The 22,240-nt window shown below is 41.1% G+C and overlaps 1 protein-coding gene across 4 annotated transcripts in view; it reads left to right on the forward strand.

The window, feature by feature from the left end:
* LOC125900448 (non-compact myelin associated protein) overlaps positions 1-22,027 on the forward strand; it is a 29,492-nt gene extending 7,465 nt beyond the window's left edge. For 3 of the 4 annotated variants that reach the window (XM_049595437.1, XM_049595438.1, XM_049595439.1), the window contains exons 3-7: positions 2,066-2,264; positions 2,444-2,631; positions 17,683-17,789; positions 18,277-18,361; positions 20,973-22,027. In XM_049595437.1, coding sequence (XP_049451394.1) covers positions 17,696-17,789; positions 18,277-18,361; positions 20,973-21,252 — 459 coding nt within the window. In that variant the 5' untranslated portion in view covers positions 2,066-2,264; positions 2,444-2,631; positions 17,683-17,695 and the 3' untranslated portion in view covers positions 21,253-22,027. Of the gene's footprint in view, positions 1-2,065; positions 2,265-2,314; positions 2,632-17,682; positions 17,790-18,276; positions 18,362-20,972 lie in introns of those variants that run through there. The other variant, XM_049595441.1, reaches the window with a different exon arrangement.
* The last annotated feature ends 213 nt before the right edge of the window (positions 22,028-22,240 follow it).

Consider the following 22,240-nt stretch of genomic DNA (forward strand, 5'->3'; position numbering starts at 1 on the left):
ATCGTCTTGTATGAGGACATTGGGACTTTATCATTGTCCCGTATGAGGGCATTGGTACTTTATCATCATCCCGTATGAGGACATAAGGACTTTATCATCGTCTTGTATGAGGACATTGGGACTTTATCATCATCCAGTATGAAGACATTGGGACTTTATCATCGTCCCGTATGAGGGCATAAGGACTTAATCATCGTCTTGTATGAGGACATAAGGACTTTATCATCATCCCGTATGAGGGCATAAGGACTTTATCATCGTCTTGTATGAGGACGTAAGGACTTTATCATCATCCCGTATGAGGACATTGGGACTTTATCATCGTCTTGTATGAGGACAGTGGGACTTTATCATCATCCCGTATGAGGACATTGGTACTTTATCATCATCCTGTATGAGGACATTGGGACTTTATCATCGTCCAGTATGAGGGCATTGGGACTTTATCATCATCTTGTATGAGGACATTGGGACTTTATCATCGTCCAGTATGAGGGCATTGGGACTTTATCATCGTCTTGTATGAGGACATAAGGACTTTATCATCATCCCGTATGAGGACATTGGGACTTTATCATCGTCTTGTATGAGGACATTGGGACTTTATCATCATCCCGTATGAGGACATTGGTACTTTATCATTGTCTTGTATGAGGACATTGAGACTTTATCATCGTCCAGTATGAGGGCATTGGGACTTTATCGTCGTCTTGTATGAGGGCATTGGGACTTTATCATCGTCTTGTATGAGGACGTTGGGACTTTATCATCGTCCAGTATGAGGGCATTGGGACTTTATCATCGTCCCGTATGAGGACGTTGGGACTTTATCATCGTCCAGTATGAGGGCATTGGGACTTTATCATCGTCCCGTATGAGGACACTGGGACTTAATTATCATTGACATTTTTAGTTTTTTATACCTATCAGGTCCTACTAATCCCAAATAGTTAGTAGAAAGTAAAAATGCACACCAAACAAAAGTTTAGATCTCAGGAGGATATATAGAAAATCACACCATTTTTTATTTAATGTGAGTTCTGCTTCAACCACAGGTGTATTTCCAGGTGGCAATAGGGCAACTCCACCACACAGGCCCCAGTGCAACTGCCTGCACTGTCTATATTTACACCTTTGTGCACGGCAGTATTATCTTTTGATCTATACCAAGGATCCCAAAGATAGGAGAATGTGATGGAACAGACGATGCATTAATTAGACAATTAGTTAAAGAACACAGCCAACTCAGGAGAAATGCAATAAAAAGTCTGGCACTAAAAAACAAACTTAGTTATTTACAAAAGAAAATCCACTGCTCTTTTCACCTTCTGTAAAATTAAACTAATTTAAGACACAGGGTACTGTGCCTGACTGAAACCGACACAATGTGGGGATGCCATTACTGAAAGATGCACCCTTCTCTATGAAACCTGAGCTCTCATACCTGTGTAATGGTCATGGAGGTATGCAGGCCATCATGAGAAGCAGAACAATGCGTGTCTGCCCAAATGAAGCTGAGTTACACTTTCTCACAAAGGCTCAACACTGCCTCGCTTTATAGTCACGGGCACCACCTAGCCCCTGGAGGTAACACGAGGCGAGATCCTGACGACTTGTTGGCACTGTTTGGAGAAAGACTACCGCGGCCGGGCGTGTTACAGGAGCTTGTTTGCCTCAATAAGAGCGAGACAGATAGAAGGACACTTGGGAAGATGGTTGCCAGTGAAAACATTTTTCCTGTTCAGTGGACGACATTCACACAAATGTTGCCAAGTGTTTGAAAGGAGCTCATTGTCCTGTGATAAAAGAGAAGGCTGGTGTATCTTCTGTGCTGTACATACACACCCTGTACCCTTTGGACAAGTATTGTAATTCAGTTAATTTTCAACTACATACATAAAACGTGTACGTGCAGAGATGAATGGGTTTGTGATAACTGAAACCACATACTTTGTCCACTTTGTTTGAGGTAATGATTTGATTGCACAACATACACTCTGGATTTTGCTACATGAGGTGTTATTTTTTGATGTTTTTCCATCTTTCTTCACAAATTTGCACACAGCCCCACCCTCTGCAGCTCCAGCAAGATGCAACCAGTCTGATTTTGAGAGGCAGTCGTCATGGTGAGAGCTGAGCCGAGCAGACAGCCCCGCAGAGGAGCCTCGCTTTTTGATCAGTAGCCACGGCACGCCTAAGGGCCAGGCGGAAGGACCTGAAAAACCAGCTGCCTGAGATTATTACTCTCGGCTCTGGAGCAACAAGTGAGTGAGCGTGGAGCCTCCTCCTCTTCTTCACTCTCCTCCTCCTCCTCTTCACATAAACACTCTGATCCCCAAAGAAAGCACACACTCAGAGGCATCTCAGCTCTGTTTTTAAAACTCTTTTGTCCTTTGTTTGTGTCTGTCCTGTCCTGTGTGCACCTGTGGGACTGTCACTGTAGGAGCACCTGGGATTTATTTCCTCACACACTCCTCTGCTCCCTCGTGCCTCCCTCCTCAGACCTGCCGTGACCGTCAGCCCTCCACCGGTGGACTATGCCCCCCTCAGTCAGCTGAGGGAGGGGGCTCTGCGCTGCTCAGGCTCCCATCTGGAGAAGGCTTGGGCTGAAATCAAAGAGGAGACGGTTCGGTAAGTCTCTGCTTTTGACTCCTTCTATTAGGATTTGTTTTCCTCTTAACTTTGTCTCGTGAGGTTGAGAGTAACTTTTCAATGAGTTTCTGTGTGTGTACAACAGGGGCTTTCCCAGATAATATGTCGAAATAGCAGGTGAGTCAGGTGAAAGGGAATAGCTCACATTCCAGGGAGCTCTCAGATTTAGTCTTAGGTCAGTGAAACAATGCAGATATACATATATGGAGATTACACTTCAGTTCCCAGCACTATCTGTCTGTGCATCTCTCATTGACAAGCGGCTGTGTGGTGGAACACCCCTGCTTATCATCTCATCAGTTACCACTATGTTGTAGGAAAATATGACCGCTGCTTGTACAGTCCTGCCGCGTTTATCAAAGCAGGTAGTTTCACAGTAATGTGACAGGCATGATTATCATTTTGGTCTTGCTGTAGTTTATTCCAAACCACCACTTGTAGTTGTTTGACCAGGGGAGTTGTCTGTGTGGTGCTAAGAATAGAAAGCATACCTTTTCTTCTATTGTGTCGCTACGTCTCTTCACTCATTAAATTGGGCTACAGTCATTCTTGTGAAGGCTAATGACTGTGATCGCATACCAGCTGCACCTAACCAGTTTGAGTGAGGCTCATTAGGTTAAAGTTTGGATCACTTTGAAGCATCTTTTTGGCATTAATTTATTGGCCAACAGTAGTGTGTTTCTGTTTGAGGACTTGACATAGAAGCTTAAAAGACCAAAAGACAAATTTAACCTTTTATAAAGCATAAAAAGACTAAAGAACATAAAAGGTGAATCAGCGTTCAAAATAAAACCAACAGGCTATTTTATTTATTACTAGGGGTGGGAATATCCAGAGACCAGAGGATCCACGATACAATATTATCACGATACTTAAGTCACGATGCAATATTATCACGATACTTATGTCACGATGCAATATTATTGCGATTTTAAATAATATGTTGCCATATGCTGATTATTACAATAAAATATATTGTGATATATAGCGATTAATTACCTTTTTTCAACTGTAAATCACGTCCCTAAAGGAAAACTTTTGTTTTTCTGTTTCTGTTTTATCTAATAAGATAAGTTTTCAGTCTGTTCGTCTCACTTCAGCCATTTTTTGCAGCAGCGAAATGTATCTAGTAGACTGAAAAAGCAATTGATTATAGTGTTCTAGTTGGCTACCTGAAGTTTAATTTGTATCTGTAATATTAATAATTTAGGCTATATAATAAAAAAATCGACACTGTGTGACGATACGATATTGCCACACAAAAATATTATGATACTATGCTGTATCGATTTTTTTCCCACCACTAGCTTTTACCTCCTTCCATATTCCACAATATGATATCCAAGGCTGTAGGTTTTTTTTTTATTGAACATTTGGGGGCATTAAACACTTAATTTCCTGCGTTCAAGTGAATTTTATGCACAAATTTCTGCCTTTTCTACATTAATTTAATTTCTTCAAAATAAAAGTCATCTGCTACTTTAGTTTTTATTTAGGGAGGAACAAATGCACATATTCTAAATATTAAGGGTCCCTGTGTCCACCCTGAAACCTATGCCCATGATGATATCAACTGATTTTAATAATGAAATAATAAATATATGTACACAGTTATAACAACGCTGTAACTAGGTCAACCTAAGAAGTTGAAGTGATTTTCACATCAAAAATAAAATAATCTTCTGTCTGACTCTGTAGATGATAAGCGCAGTGCTTCTGTAAGTAGCCTACTTTGTTTTGTTATCATTTTCAACTCCGATAAGCATTGTGTCAAAATATGCTTCAGTAGCCAGACTAAGAAAGCATACTAGACATACCAGCGAGCAAAGTTTCAGATCACATCTTTATTGATTTGAGCTCAGGGTTCTCACAGTCGTGAAAGAGTTTTGAAAAAGTTTTGATTGTTTCAGCTATTATTTAAAATATGTTGATAAAAATCCTAAAACATGTCTGTATTACTGATTTTAAGTCTAGAAATGTGCTGCATGATTATTGAAAGATGACTGCTATGACATGACGCACACTGGTCATGCTTCAAATGACTTGTCGTTAGAGAGGTGTCCAGGCTATTTTAAAATACTTGAAGTCATGTAAATGGGGTCAAATATTATAGAAAAGTTATGGAAAAGTTTTGAAAAGTCACCAGTACAAATGTGTGGGAACCCTGTTAGCAGTTTTCAGGATGCTAACTCTAAATAAAAAGTATTATTGTGAGCAGCAGACATCCTCTTTATTTATTTTTTTAAAGATATTTTTAGGGCATGTTTTGCCTTTAATTGACAGTACAGTGAAGTGTGAAAGGGGGAAAGAGAGAGAGGGAGAGACATGCAGCAAAGGGTCACAGGCTGGGCTCGAACTCAGGCCGCTGCGGCAACAGCCTTGTCCATGGGGCGCCTGCTCTACCACTAAGCCACTGACACCCCAACATCCTCTTTATTACATGTTAATTGTAAAATGGGGGTTTGAATCAGGGCACACTGACACACACTGAGGTGTCAGTGTTTAATTCATAAAATGTATTACAATGGGAACACCAACTCAAAAGGAAACCCAGCTAAGATGATGTTTGTAATCTAATGAAGTCATATTATGAGGTTGTAATGCTCGTGGGAACTCAGAATACCCTAAATGGGACTTCAAAACCCGGATCGTTTGAGCAGGTTTCTGTCATGGTAATATCTATATTAAAGGAGATTAACGTCAGTTCAGAGTGTTCTCATGACACAGTGGTAACAATAGCTAGTCAGTGGCTGACTCATATAGATGTCATTGACTGACTGATTGATTCTGAAGCACAAATAAGACTCTGAAGAAAGTAAATAAACCCAGAAAACCAATTTCAAAGAAAGTAAAACTGAACACTAGATACTGTTTGCTTGTTGACATTCAGCTGGACTCTCAGTGATGTGAATGTGACCTGTAATAAAGTGATTTAGTGTCCACATATATCAGTGAACACCTTCCACTTTATTCCAGCTGTTTGTGCCTCATCAGTCTGTTTCAGACTCTATCAATGGATCAATTTAAAGCCCGTTTTTTAAGAAGTGTTGACAGGATTTTTGCTGCCTTTCTATAAATACCCATTTGTCATGGTTTTCGTAACCGCGCGGACAATACCTTGTAAGCTGAGAAGCTGTTGTGCAAACCTACTTTACCCTCATTGACAAAGTAGCTTTCTTTTTCCATCCTAACCCTGTTGTGTGTTTCGTCATAAGAATATTTGGTGCTGGTTCATTGCTTAAATCATACTTTCTCTAACCCAATTTGGTACAGAGATATTAGCTGATATTTTAGTCAATTGTTCCATTATGATTTGTGGATATTTCAGGGACAATGGAGCCTGTACCCTCACGACTACAGAGCCCAATGGCTCTACAATACTTCCTCTTTATTTTAGATTATTCTTTTGGCATTTCTACTTTAAGTTTTGACAGTGAGGGCTGTGAGTTCTGGCCGTCACCACCCACTCTCACACCATAAGCTGAAAAACAGCCTTGATATATCACCTCTTTACAACATACATCTGTTTTAATTAGACAGTTTTTACATCTCTGATGTCACGTCATGGTTTATGTCAATAGCAGGCGGCTGTGCGCTGTGCCAGGGACCTGTCAGTGCTGTTGCAAATCCCCCAGGGACGAATTGAGGTCGATAAAAGTCATAGTTAAATCCCTCTTTAGCGTGACATCTGGAAAACAAATCGTATGGGACATTTACATCTGACGTGACGCAGGTGACCTCTCTGCTGTGAGCACAGTATGCATGCTCGCTGGACTAATAGCTCCACCTGTGTCTTATTAACCTGTGTCTAATTGACTGCTCAAATATTGACTCCAACCGTCATTTGATGAAGGTCATACTTTGAACGTGTTTATAAATGTGTGTGGAGGAGCCTGTGTTTTACACAATGTACAGAAGGGGAAAAAGTCGAGCTGGTCAACAGCTTTTTTTTTTCCTAGTATAAAAAAGAGGAAACTACATTAAATTGTTCCTGTTCTGCATTGAGAGTCAGCGCTCAGAAAAAGCAATAAATGATGTGTTTACTGAGGGTGGAAGAGAGGATATTGAATCTTCCGTGGTAGTGAATACCTGCAATTTGTGGAACAACAAACAAACTATTATTGCGGCAGAGAGAAGACAGGCAGCTGCAGGGGAAGATACTGACGTCAAAGTGATCTGATCAGTTGTGGTTAGAAATTCCTTTGCCTAAAAACATTAAAACTTTCCTTTAAGTCTTCTGTGCTTTGAGTTATTGATGATATCTTTGGCTTTGTGGTTAGCAGACGCACGCCAGTAGTCAGCACTGTTCATGACAAGAGGTATATCCTCAATTTACTTTTTTTTTTCTCCTTCATCGAAGTTGCATTGTGGATTTCTGGCTTAGCACCGACTTTTAAAAATGATTACTGGCTGGCAACCAGGCATCAGATTTTAGTCGTGAAAACTGAAAATATGGTTGCCATTTTTAGTCCCCCTATTTTTTTTTAGTAATTATGCACTTATACGTCAGCTTTATATGAAAATGTGACATAAAGGAATGTTTTAAATCTTTTAACCACACAAATTCTTTGTAGTTTGTGTTTTATCTGATACGTAACATAATTTAAATCTTAAGTGGAAGTTAATATTGAAAAATGTATTCATTTTGGTTTGCACATTTTTCTTTTTACTGCCCCTATTTTTATATGTTAACTGACATCTCTTCACTTAGTGCACGTATAGGTCCAGTTTGTGCATGTGTGTGTTCGGACCTGTGTGTAATTGACAACAGAGTGAAAAATTGAATTTCCCCTTGGGGATTAATAAAGTATATAAAATTTAAAAAAATTAAATTAAAAAAATGTTAAGAGGTAGTTGCCACTGATGGGTATCAACGGCAAGAATTGGTTGCCAATTTCTCAAAATGGCTGCCAGTGACAACGTGGCAACAGTTACTGTCAATCCCTGATTTGAACGACTTTGTTCTCACACTGGGACGTATTGACTTCCGTTGTCCATTACTGGCACTCACATTTGCATTTCCCTTCTGTTTTTGTGACAGTAAAGGATGTATGTTTATTGTTTATGGCATTTCCTCTCTGTCGCTAACTACGTTGATCAGCTGATGTGATTCTGTGCTTTGTGGTTTAAGGAATAGTTACAAATTTTGGGAAACATGCGTATTAGCTTACTGGTGAAGAGATAAGCCTCTTTCACTTATAGTTACCAGTAATTTACAGGGATAACCTTTCAGGCACTGTGACTTTGACTATTCACACATGCCATGGCAATGCTGGAGTAGATGGGGCAGTCCAACAGATGATGGTAAAGCAAAAGTTATGGATGCCAACCGCTTTAAAACTCAACAAAATAAGACGATGATACAATGCTAAATGTATGTGTATAGAGCAGAAGACATCTCTTATTATTTTCAGGAACATGGCGGACAAGGAGCCATTTTTGTAGAATGCCAGTATTCTTGTCAGACAGATGACATGGACCCAAAGGCCTATGCTTGACTGTGAAATGGGATCAAGTACAACAGTTTACTTTACTTTACACTGCACCCTTTTTTCACAGTGCAGTCACTGGCTAAGTCGTAATGTCTTAACAAATATCAGGGGCTCGAAAAAGAGAAGCAAGGGGTACAAAGAGAACAAGAAAATGAAAGGAGCAGAGAGCAATGGACACATTTTTGGCCAAATAAAGTGTGACGAAGGTGGGGAGCCAGATAGACGCTGTGGCGGGCTCAGTTTTAAAGCTAGAGTGAATGTGAGCATGTCCTGGATGGGGAGATGACACTGGATTTGGAAATGGTTGAACTGAGGGTGGATGAATGAATGTGAAGAGCAAAACCAGTCAGCAACTCTTTCTGCTCAACTTTTCAACTTAGCTTATGTAAATGCGGCAAGATGACACAATGCAGTGGAAATATTGTGTGTGTCAAAATGTGTTCTCTTTTCACTGCTTGCTTAATAAGCATGTATTAATTAGCTGATGGTCATGTGAAACAGTTTTGGCGATGTGTACCGTTCGTGGCTATTATGGTGTTTGCTATTTAGGCAGCGCCGAGCAAAAGTTGTTTGTATTCCAGGAGGTCCGGTAAAGTCATGAGGTGCTGAGTAATGGTGAGCAGTGCAATTCAGTTTCATTTCAGATCATGTTAACTGTAGGTGTCTCCTCGGCTGAGGTCTCTCCTGATCCTTGCATGATCTCTAACACACCACCTAAACCTAGCCTGCAGTCAGTTGGCTGTATTGGTGTCTTCTGTCGACACAACCCACGCTGATGGAGTTGACACACCCACCCACTGCTAAGGGAATCATTAAAGATAATGACCTTTTCTCCCTGTTAAGGTTGACAAGGAGGTATCAGATATACTGAGAGGCTCAGGAAGAGCTTACCCTCCCTCCAATCACAATTTTTAATGCACGAATAGGATTACATTTCACTATAACTGTACTCTATATGGTTACATGTGACAAATAGAATTGAATGACTGCTGATGAAACGCCGGCACGTGCCAGGGCTGCAGCTGGCAGCGCTAATTAATATCTCTACACACTGTACAAGAGCTGCGATGCCCTCTGCAGAGGCAGCACTGCGGCTATAACACAGCACAAAAACACATGAGACGTGCAGCCCAAACTCCAATTAGCACTAATTGATCCAATCAAAACTGCCCTTTAAAGGCTGGTGAATTTATCAGCACAAGGGTGCAAAGTCTGTCCTCTCTGTACACAAGTGAAGCAGGTGCCCTTTATGGAGTAAATTGATGTCTTGTCATGGTTTTTGTTTGCTTGTTTCTCTGAGTTGGTTTGGATTTTATGTTTGAATTACTTCAATTAACCTGATAGCCAGTCTTTCTATATATTTATATTTACTGGACATTATAGTAAACACCTGATTGGGACTATTAATTCACGAAAAAGGCTGATAACTGTAAACAGAGGCAGAAATAAATATATATCACGTTAATGCCGGAGTACTGTGGAAAGCCCTGCCAGGCAAATTTGTGATTTCAGATTTCTCCACCATTTTGCCAAAGCACTTTACGCCACGACATATGATCGGTCACCCACTTATCAGAAGCTGTCACCTCTGCAAACAGCAAACATGATATATGTCATTGCTAATCTCTATAGTGTGTCAACACTGAGAGAGTTGATTATGCAATGTTTGCCGTCGAGCAGGAAGCTGGATAAGACGTACAGTACACACGTGTATCAAATCTCCGTCGTCAGCCCGTAATTAAGATTCGGTTTCTCATCATATCTCGATGAGAAAGTGTCAGAATTCTAGTTTGTGGAATTTTTTTTTTTTTACAAATCTCAACTCTATTACAGAAAGGTGTTGTACTGTCTTTCTTTGATGAGTGTCATATGTATGGTGTTGTAATTGGTCCTTTCACAATGCTTCCAGGATGTGCACAGCTTGGAGGTGGAATGTAAACTTTTACGCTCCATTAATGGTTAAAGCTGTGTACACAGGCCACTGTATTTGTCGATACATTGCATAAACACTGTAAGTTGTCAGACGTCATGCAAAAAAGGAGCCAAGAAACAAATCTCATAACCTCTATGAGCGAAAGTGACGTTACAGTTTAAGTGTAAAACAAATGTTTTTACTAGTTTAGATTAAAGGTCAAGTGTGTAGGATTTAAGGGGCTACATTGGGGGAAATGGAGTATAGTATTCATAACTATGTTTTTATTAGTTTCTAATCAACTTAAAATAAGAATCATTGTGTTTTGTTACCTCAGAATGAGGCATGAATATCTACATAATGGAGTGGGCTCTCTTCCGTAGTGTTCATCATGTTATGTCTGGACAGAAGCCCAGAATGAACAAATCAAATGCTGGCTCCAGACAGCGCAATTCGCTTTCACACAAGAGATTTGTTTCAGTTTGTTGCGAAATGTAACCTCACGGCTAAATACCACAAAATCCTACACTCTAGACCTTTTTAAATATATAAATAAAAACCTACCTAAAACCTTTTAGAGAATAAGATGAAAGGATAAATACCGCTGTGCAGTAAATATGTAGCTGGAGCTAGCAGCTGGTTAGCTTAGCTTATCATAAAGACTGGACACAAAGGGAAATGGCTAGCCTTGCTCCCTCCAAAGGTAACTCAATCCAGCAGTTTTTAAACTCGCTTATTAACATGTTACAGCCTGTGTCCACAAAGCAGGTTTGTCCCAGTGTCACTGTCTTTCTCTAATTGTTCCTAATAAGGAGAGAGGATGTGTTGCTGCATGCCGTCACCTAGAGAAAAGGAGCCTCGCTCAGTGCCTTTTTTCTGAGCCCTCCATCTTTTTTTGGTCAAGTGCTTCTAGTTGAAGTGGAAGTGGCACCAGTGCTTTTCTGAAAAATTTTGAGATTTTCTACCAGAAGCACTTGAAGTGGCCGCACAAAAATGGGTGGCATCATTCTGAAAAAAAAAAAAGCTGGGTACAGCTGTTTTTTCTAGGCAGCTGTATGCGGCCACATACGCTCTCTCCATCCCCGTCTCACCCTGACTTTGTCAAAATTTTGGTGCTTGGGTAGTGACTTGCAGTGTCAGACAGTGACTAAAAAGGCTGTCTTTGAAAGGGCCAGTGTGTAATATTTGGCATGGTTTATTGTCAATCTGAATCTGAATCTGAATCTGAATATTCTACCCATTAATATGTTTATACAAGTGTATGATCGCTATAAATTAAAATTTGTTTGGTTTTCGTAGCCTTATAATTATGCTTTTATATATATAGATATAGCAAGGGCCTTGCTTTAGAGAGGTCGCCATCTTGCGCCGCCATGTATGTAAGGCAGCCAATCCAGCCAGCCAGAGAACATGTTTCGCGTGTATAAATGAACCAACGAAGACAGCGGAAGGAAGGAAGAAGGAGGAGGAAACAGCAGACAGTGTTAGTAGTTCGTCGATAGAGAGCAATGAAAAGTTTTTTTAGTTATAAAGTTTGCGAATGGACCACACTTACCATGCAACAGGAGAGAATGAACCTGAACCGTCATCTGCGAAGAAAAGAAGATGCACCTTCACTCCTTGTGATGCACCCTCTGCGGCGCTTTTCCTCCTGACGATATATCTCCCCAACGATGGTAGCACCGAATCCCATTCTGTGCATTCAGCCCCTCTTCTCACCCGCTCAGCATCAAACACATGGAGCTCCTCATCTGTATGCTCCGGCTCAAACAGGTATGGCTCTGGGTCTGTGTCCGCTACAAGAAACTCTTCAAAATCACGTTCAAAGTCGTCCATTGCAGCTGCTATAGTCCGGAGATATTGCTAGGCTAAATAAACAGCTGAGCTCTGTTTACAGGCTACGCTGTCAGTCAGTGTGCGGGCTGGAGATTGGTGGAGCAGAGAGGGGAGGGGGGGTCCCCACTCGGTGTGGTAAACGAGTATGTGTGTAAAGTTATGAAATGTGTGTGTTACGCCAGAAGAGTCAGAGTTTGGGACGGAGTCTTTTACCCCCTGGAGTGTTATCGGAGTTTCTGGAGTGTTCAAATAAACGGGCCTTTTTCCCGAACGCTCCTCTGGTCTCCTGCTCGTGAGGAATTCATTACAATATTGTAACATGGCTTAGATTTCTAAATAAACATTCACCTCGTCGCTAGATAGACCTACTCCTGAAAAAGTCGCGTGCAAGGCTTTTTGTCCCTACGAGGCCACCGTCATTTACCTGACGGAAGGGGTGAGCGCGTGAGCCCTGCAATCTAGAATTTGACCACTGATGTCACTGTTTTCAACCCATTTTACACACTGGCCCTTTAACGTTGGTATGATACACAGCTGGTCGCCGTTATATTTAACAGCGCTCGGCTGCATCAGGAAGAAACAGGGTGGGACAAGAATGAAAGTTATGGCAGCAAGAAATGCCGACCTTCATCCGGGAGAGCGGTGTTCGCAAACTGTGAGATTATAAAGCCAAACCCTGTTTGTTTTTCCTAAACCCAACCACGTGAGTTAGTTGTTGGAGGAAAAAAAACTCAATTTGTGTTTTTTTACTGACGTAGTACTTTTATTTTCAAATAGACTGTATGTAAACTGTAAATTTCCTGTGAAAACTGAAGTGTATTTTGGAAGAAGACACTGTATGTGACATGCAGAACTTAACACAGCATCCCAGAACAACCAACAACCAACACACCCAGGGTACCTTTCACATCTTATCTGGACATGGAAAGTCCATGAGTGAGAATGTGTTGCTCTCTCCTCATGGGGAACGATGAAAAAGCACGCCGGCACTGACAAAAAAACTCAGTGTGGACACGGGCCCTTACTATTTGCCTGGAGCAGTTACCAGGCAACCAGCGGAGACTCCAGGAAGTTACCGCTCCCAGCCAAGAAAAGCAGCAAATTCTCATTTTTATGTGACTGTCATTTAATACATTAATCAGCAAACTTTAAAGGTGCTGGTGGGCAGATTTTGTTACCTTCAGACAGAGCCCTGCTTCAAGTCTTTATGCTAAGCTAAGATAACTAGCTGTAGCGTCATATTTACTGTACTGACATGGCGGTGGTATCGACTTTCTCATCTAACTCTTTTAAGAAAGTGAATACGTGTATTCTCCAAAATGTCCTCCAACTGTTCCCTGAATGGTGGCAGTGTCTGTGGCAGAAAGTAATTAGGCTACTGTAAGTGTGTGTGTGGGTGTGTGTGTGTATGCATGTGAAAGAGAAGTAAAGAGAAAGTGTGTCAGCTAATCTTTCAGCAGCCAGGTGTTCATTAGAAAGCTACTGAACCTCCCACCTTTTCAAGTATAAAACCAGGTTCTTTGTAACAGCAGCAGCTACATGTGTGCGTAAAAGTGACGTTTGTCATTTTTATTACCTGTGTTTTGTGTGTGATGCAGTGTAACTGTGTCTATCATTTGTTTTTCTAGTGAATATTGTGGTTTCTTAGTGACTCCAGTTTGTGGTTTTGAGAGTGACAGCAGTCTGGTGTCTGTCAACAACCTCTCATTAAGTCAACCGGTGGTTCATAAACGTAATCATGTTCAGTGGGATCTTCCCAGGCAGCAAGGTAAATATAGAAGTAAGGGTTTTGCATACTTTGTTGTGAATTTGAATGTAATCACAGAGCAGTTAATCTAACTAAGAGAATAGAGACAGTGTGTGTGTGTCAGGAGCCGCTCTTCCTTGTGCCAGGGTTTCCATCTTTTTATAGCTGATGCAAATTTCGTCCGCTTGAAGCACCTGCTCTGATTGTGCTGCTGTGCTTCACTCCCAGCTGACACAATGCGACGTCACTCATGTCTTCATTGTAACACTGTTTTCATGCTATGCCTCGTCTTTCATCTGTCTACTATAATTAAAACGTTTTGCTCCAAAATGAGACGCCCAACACGGTCGTACAGCCTGACATGTCTCTGACAGTTTAACGAAATAATGATATGTTAACACACGTGGATGAATTTATTCACTCAAGCACAAAAAGACGGCTGCACAAACACAAAGAAAGACGCTTTTGCGCAACAAATCAGGCGATATAGTTCAAGATGATGGTGTAAATAATAATGACCATGTCTCAGAGTCATGCGTTAATGAATCACTGACCTCATCATCTGTGTGAAATGACAGTGAGGAACTCCCGTGATGACGCTCAGGCGATAAGTGTAGCAGAAGTGGAAACTGAAGTAGGAGTGACATTTATAAAACAAAGCCTCAGTGGAAATTACAGTTAACCTACATGTAATCATAGGTTCTTCTTCGTCTACTTTATGGAACTTATAAACAAATTGATTGCAGGTTTCCATCCCAACTCGGGGAAGTATCTGTCACAGGGACAGCCCTGACCTACAGCTGTGTGCGGACTGTTTAAGAATCCTAAGTGACAGAGGAGCTCCGCGTGTTACGTCACAGATGCAGCAGAGTAGATTAGATGGAGATTACAGTGTGTTAAGATCAATGAAAACGTAATGAAGCTGCCCTGACAGTCTGCCTGAAGCTATGTAACATCTGAGAATATGCGTTGTTGATGATATTGTGTGATCAAACGAGTCACGATTCGGTGAGCGCAAATCACATGAAAGCATCTTTATATTAAGACAAATTCATTGTGATAATTATGGGTATAATTTGAAGAGTGTGACTGGATTTAAGATATATGTAAAGAAAGTGCCAAGGCACAGGATCGGGGTTACACGTGGTAAAGAATACGGCTGGTCTTAATGGCCAACAAGTCCCTTGAAAAGACCAAATCAATTGTGTGTTCATCTTGCAATATTTTCCAGCATTCAGCACTTAGTCCATCTGCTCATCCAGAAGGTGAAGAAAAGGCTCAGTCCTTTCCTAAAACAGCTGGCCACTGTAGTTCATAACAAACACTACCCAAACAGAGGTAAATAGTGCACGTGTTGGGGACTACTTTCAGCCATGTTTCATACTCTATGGCTGCAGGATGGTGCGTGTGGGACTGACTCAAACTTAAACTTCAGTGCCCATGTTCATCATAAGGAAAGAACATGTCGCCCAGTGCAAACGTGCGGCTCACTGATGTGTTTTTAATTGTTTTTTGACAGTAGTTGAGCAGTGTTCATTTTGTCAGCTAATTTTCCTAGTTAGTTTTTATCATATTTAGTTGACGTCATCCTGTTTTTTTCGACCACCTCATCTTAATAAAAGAAAACCATTCATATACTAATATATAGTGAATTAAAATAGTTGACATTTGAATCTTTCTTTAGACATCATATTATATTGAACATTTGAGTCAATCTAGTCCAGCCAAAACAAAATCACTTTGTCATTTTCGTCAAACGTGTTTCACATGGGATTTTATCTCATCTAAACACCTGGTTGAATGATGAAGAATGCAGCTCTGCAGAAAGTGTCTGGTCTAAGGTTTTCTGATGCTATCAATACAAAGAATACACCCACACAGCCCTGTTGTTGTCATTGTTAACTTTAGCTTAAGTAAGAAGGTTACGTCAGCTCCTCCTGACTGGACTCTGATGCTGAGGGGATGACGTTCTTCTTGTAGGCCAGCCCGGATGTTGGTGTAGCCCAGGTTTCGGCCCCATTTTGGATTGTTGCAGAAACTAAGCTCTGTGGCAAACAACAGCTGATGATACTCAGATGTTTCCTTCAGCAAGATGATCTTCACAAATCACTTTTTTGTTTTTTTTTGTGAGGCCTATATGCAATCGCCAGAAGTAAAAGCTAAAGTTAGGCTATCAACAAATTACACCACAGTCACATGACTTCAACGTGGCCACCACACCAAGGCTGTGAAGCCGTGTTCAGAGTGATGATGTTCTACAGGCTCATTTAGCCATTTGTTAGCAACCACTTTTTATTTAAACAAAAGCTTCAGAATTCTTGAGCGGGGCATTTACTGACACATTTTTTGTTGTCAAACAAATCCTGAACATCTCTTTAGCTTGTGTTAACCACGGACCTTATTTTACACATCCAACAAAACCCCATTGACTTTGAGACGAAAAACCTGGGAGTGCAAAAATGCTAACTCATTTCCAGGTTTAAGGACTCATGCCTGCACAACTCTATTGTGCACTGCTGGTGTAGTCCTAATATGGTGCATTCAGCACAGGAAACAGAGCTGCTGCTTATAAAAAATTAGGTACACCTTGCTAGTACCAGGTTGGACCCCTTTTGCCTTCAGAACTGCCTTAATTCTTGGTGGCATAGATTCAACAAAGTGCTGGAAACATTCTTCAGAGATTTTGGTCCAGACTGACATGATAGCATCACACAGTCCATGATGTGACTCTCCCGTTCCACCACACCCCAAAGCTGCTCTATTGGATTGAGATCTGGTGACTGTGGAAGCCAGTGGAGTACAGTGAACTCATTGTCGTGTTCAAGAAACCAGTTTGAGATGATTTGAGCTTTGTGACATGGTGCGTTATCCTGCTGGAAGTAGCCATCAGAAGATGGGTACACTGTGGTCATAAAGGGATGGACACGGTCAGCAACAATACTCAGGTAGGCTGTGGTGTTTAAACCATGCTCAGTTGGTACTAAGGGGCCCAAAGTGTGCCAAGAAAATATCCCCCACACCATTACACCACCACCAGCAGCCTGAACTGTTGATACAAGGCAGGATGGATCCATGCTTTCATGTTGTTTACACCAAATTCTGACCCTACCATCTGAATGTCGCCGCAGAAATTGAGACTAATCAGACCAGGCAACGTTTTTCCAATCTTCTATTGTCCAGTTTTGGTGAGCCTGTGTGAACTGTAGCCTCAGTTTCCTGTTGTTAGCTGACAGGAGTGGCACCTGGTGTGGTCTTCAGCTGCTGTAGCCCATCTGCTTCAAGGTTGGACGTATTGTTGGTTCAGAGATGGTCTTCTGCAGACCTTGGTTGTAACAAGTGGTTATGGCACTGGGGAACGTATCAGGCCTTGGCTATGCAGACAATACTACTCAGTAGAATCAGTTCATTGTTGGTTTTGGTCTTTTCAAGTGAGTTGTGACACTGTAACATACTTGTCCCACATGTCTGAATATTGTTTCCGGGTCTGTTCCGTCTTGCATCAGTCTGTCTGAAGATACACATCTAAAACTGCAGATGTTTTCATAAAGCTTAAGCAGACATGACAGTGATATATGAACCCGCTGTGTCACCCTAAAGCCAGCTGATAAGAGCAAACACAATCACGTCTTTCCAATCTGTTTCATGTCAGTCATACAGATGGAGGTTTGGTGACAAAGTGTACGGCATGTGCTGTGTTCGAAAAGATCTTAATGGCCAACACGTCATGAGCACTGCGGTTGTAAAGTCGGCACTGATTGTACTTTCATACATAATGTTCTGGCAAGGAACCTCATTCCTGTGGTTTATAAAACACCCATTCATTTGTGCACTCCCTCTACTGTGCCACCTGTCTGCTGTTTATAAAAATATATCACACGGATATTTTAATCTTCGAATCCCATTCTTTGTTCTATTTACGTCTCCACACTTCATCTGTAGTAAGACTGCAGCAGACTGGAAGAATATTGCCCTCACACACATGTAGCGGTGTTTAGTCATTGTTTTGGAGTACATTCATTGACTAAAATGTTTGTTTGTTGCAGGTTATTGCTGAAGATGCAATCTACAACTGCCTCACCTGTGACCAACACGACAGTACCTTCAAACACAACCGCCGTCACAAAGACAAAAGAACAAATACTCATCCAGAGTAAGGATGTGTGTGTGTGTGTGTGTGTGTGTGTGTGTGTGTGTGTGTGTGTGTGTGTGTGTGTGCGTGCGTGCGTGCATTGCCTCCTTCTCCTCGTAAATTAGATATTGATAAAACACACCCTTCTGTTTGTTGTGGACACCATCAGATCTCAGACGTCCCCTATGGCAGAAAATTGAAATTGAAAAACTCTACGATAAGACAAGCCTCATAAATAACAACCTGTTGCGTCACGCAGCCCTAATCTAGACGCCTCGTATGGGAGTGGCACCCAAGCATTTAATAGGAAATATTTGCCGTGTTCTGTTTGCCTGTGAGCAATGCCGTTGCTAAGATACCACACACTACTTGTGGAGGACACACACAGAATAACGTCGCACAGCGCGGAGCAGAGGGAATGTGTCAGATGTGAAATGCAAATTTTTAGAGGTAGACACAGTGACAGGAAAACAAGCTTTCAACATGTTCATCGCTCTCTGTCTCTCAGGTTCTGGGGCAATGATCGCTGTCATCGTCATAGGTCTCATCATCATTCTCGCCATTCTCCTCATCATCCTGAAGACGTACAACAGGTAGGGCCACATTCCTGTGTGACAGGACGAATTCTGCATAGTGAATGCTACCAAAGAAACAGTCATGCTATTTTTATCCTCTGCTGCTGTTTCTAATCTTTTCATCAGGCTAATAAAAACACTCATGTATATCAACCATAGACTGTAAAAATAATCAACATATTCTTACAGTTCACAACCTTTTGAGCTTGTGACCCTTTAAGCAGTGCAGCACCTACTCACAGTCAGTTACGTGTCACAGGTCCCATACGGCCTGTAGTTTCCCTCCTGAATGATGTTCCCTTAGATTATCTGAACCTTTTTAGAGGCCTGAGGAGGTAAAACTAGCTGACATTGCACAATATCTAAAATATTTCCCTCTGAAATACAAGTCCAGTCAATGCGTGGTTTGACCCAGGGGAAATTGCAATAGTAATCATTCAAGGTTTTCTGTGATTCTTAGAGACACCCAAAATATACTTAGTGGATCAAGGTAAATTCAGGGGTCAAATTTAGGGCATTTGTGTCACAGCATCACACTAAGAAGTGCTTATCTCTGCTTCTGAACGTGCTGTTTTCATACAGTTGATGTCTATACGTTGGTTTTTATGGATGTAATTTTACATACAACCATCGCGTATGAACTGATCTGAATGTATATGTTTACTTTGGGGGTAACCTCACATCAAAATGACCTTTTTTGAATCCTAAGTAAGGCTGGACAGTGTAGCAAAGAAATGACTGAAGCCTGGATAAATTTTAGAAAATAGTTTATTTAACATACAAGAGAATAAGTGTTAGACATAACTGTGCAAACATGGCTGCTTTTAAAATATTATACTGAGTAACCTCTAAATGTAAACATTTAACTACCTCAACAAAGCAATAATCAGTGTGCCTTGTGACATGTGAAAATAATGGTGTGGTTATGGTATGGTACCTTTTCAGGTGATGTAACCAGTGGACACGCAGAATTCATAGTATCTTAGTTACATCATTAACTCTCAATTTCAAGTCAAGTAATTGCTTGTTTTTGTCATATTTGCTGAGCGGGTCACTATATTATGAGTGACTGCCAACTTGGAAATATGTTCAAAGGCGAACTCTCTTTATGTTAACGCAGTGCCATTTGCTATATATGCCCTTGAAAAATCTGCATATTACAAATAAAATATAATTAACTATTCAAGTTGTTTAATTATTAATTATTAATTCTTATTTTCTTCGTTGTCACATACAGATATTCAGTGATTATTGTTGGGCAAAAGGCCTGTTGACGTTATCCAGTGTCAAGTTGAAGACTCAAAAAACGGCGCGCACATCCAAAAATGCTAAATATTGGGTGCTGGACAATATAATATGAGGATAACATCCTCATAGCAGCAGTAGCTCAGTCCATAGGGACTTGGGTTGGGAACTGGAGGGTCGCCTGTTCGAGTCCCCGTCCGGACCAAATATGGAGCGTGGACTGGTGGCTGGAGAGGTGCCAGTTCACCTCCTGGGCACTGCCGAGGTGCCCTTGAGCAAGGCACCGAACCCCCAAACCGCTCGGGGCGCCTGACCAAGGCAGCCCCCTCACTCTGACCTCTCTCCACTTTGTGCATGTATAGGTCCTGTTTGTGTCTTTCAGACCTGTGTGTTAATGACAATGGAGAGAAAAAATTGAATTTCCCCTCAGGGGGATTAATAAAGTATATAAAACTAAAAAAAAAAAAAAAAAAAAATTAAGCCACAGCCATATGATGGGGGTTTAGGAGAGATCCACAGGAGTAAAATGCAGCGTCTCACCAAAGGGAATTAAAGGCTAATATTTCTGACTGTGAGGGGTTAATCGGGAGTTGTTCAAATGATACCCCAAGTATAGCAATAAAAGGATCCATTTTTATCTGGACCCCGAACCCTATTTTAACATGTTTTTATGTCGGAGTAACTAATGGGAACAACCGTTTTTTGAAACTGGTCCAGTATTTCAGCTGGCAGCCCAGATACAGGCTGCAATGTAACCACTAGGGGGACTTTTGCCACTAACAGGCTCAGATTGTTTTAAGTGTCTGACATTGTTGTGGAAAGGATCCCTACAGAGATAGAGTGTTTCATTTCTTTTGAGTTTATTATTTACTATTTTTTATTAGATATCTATTATTCTATTTATCTACCTTTCCTTCGTAATTCTCTATTGTTTTTATTTATCTATCCCTAATAAAAAAAGAAGTTAAAGTCAGCCTTTAAAGTTATTCAAAAGAAACAATTCAAGAAGGGAAAATGACTTTGGATAAACTTCTCATGACCAATAGACATATTGAACTTGATGTGAGAGTTCAGGGGCACAAAAGCCGAAAAGGTCGCGACTCAGAAGTGAAGTGTGGGTTATTTTATTGACAGTTTAGACTATAAAATACAGATTGTTCTCACTCTTATTTGTCTTCTATCACCATTTTGTATGACTACTGTGTCTGTTAAAGGGCTATCAGTAAAACAGATGAGAAGGTCGGAGGGATTATCTGCCATATTTTTATGTAACTGTTGATCACACCTCATGGAGAAACAGTCAGTGAACATCACATGCCAGTTTACTAAATGATAGCCCACTCCGTGTTATGTGAGTGAAGTAACAACTTTGTTTTGTTTCTAGGCGGACACATGCAGCCAGAGTCCTGGGAGCCAGCGGAGGCTCCAAACCTCGGCCGAAGATGTCCCAATCCACGGTCCAGAGCAGCATGCCGCTGAGCACCATGGGAGTCAACTCCGTGTCGGGCAGCATCTCCAATTCAAACCCGGCCTCGGAGAACAGCTTCCAGCTGCCCAGAGCGGAGCTCACCAGCTCGGAGGCAAACCTCATAGAGCAGTCCAGCACCACCAGCGACTCCACAGCCATCACCATACACTCTGCTCCATCAGTAGAAAACACATAGCGACAAGACTGTGGTGTAGTCTCACAACAACAGGCACTGACTGATGTGTCGTCTTCATGCGCAACCACACACTGCGTGCTGACTGAATCCTGTGGAAACTCAATCTGTGACGTCAGTGTCGTCGATGTCCACCAGCTGAGCCACTGCTGGTGACCACGACCGTCACAGGACGTCCTCCTTTGGTGTGCAAAAATATACATGAACAAAATGGTAAAGCAGACACAATGGATCGCATGAAGGATGTTTCACGACAGGAGACTTTTCAGGAGAAGAACTGATTCTTGGCTACAGTCAGTGTTCAGAGTATAGATGCCACAAGGTTCTTACTGTTTGTACTTTTTGCAGATCACTAATACAATGAAGAAAGTGTGTAGTAAAGACTGTAACGGTTTGACAATGTTGCTCTACGTGTGTACATTTCTGTATGTAAGAGGACCACATAGGGTCAGGAGTAAATGTAGGATTAGTATGAACGTCCACGAAGACAAAGACAGTATAAGAGAAGCTAACAGACAGAAAATGTGTAGATATTGCAGATTTATTTTAATACAGCAACAATATAACTTACTAAATATGCTTAATATAACATTATACTGTCTTTGTCTTCTGATCACACATTAATTTTTAAGTATGAAATGTATTTTTTTTCTACCTTGTATAACGAAGAGACCACAGAGATATTCTGTGACGCGTCTGTGTGTCAGTGTAACACACTGATGTGAATCCTTTCTAGTGTGACGCCAAAGGATTTTGCACTTTATTTTTGTCGCTCCCGGTATTTTATTGTTTGTGGTTCTTGTAATAAAATGAGAAGAAAATTAAATTTAATATTTCTAATTGTGGCTGACTGGTTTGTTTCATTTGTACAAAGGACAAAACGATATGGCAATTATATGAAACCTCAAAGAAAAGAAAAGAGTGTTAAATGTTGCGAGATCCTCAGTGGAAGAAAGTACATTTACTCAAATACTATACTAAAGTACAACTC

Source organism: Epinephelus fuscoguttatus, linkage group LG14, assembly GCF_011397635.1.
Source record: "Epinephelus fuscoguttatus linkage group LG14, E.fuscoguttatus.final_Chr_v1".
Taxonomy (NCBI): domain Eukaryota; kingdom Metazoa; phylum Chordata; class Actinopteri; order Perciformes; family Serranidae; genus Epinephelus; species Epinephelus fuscoguttatus.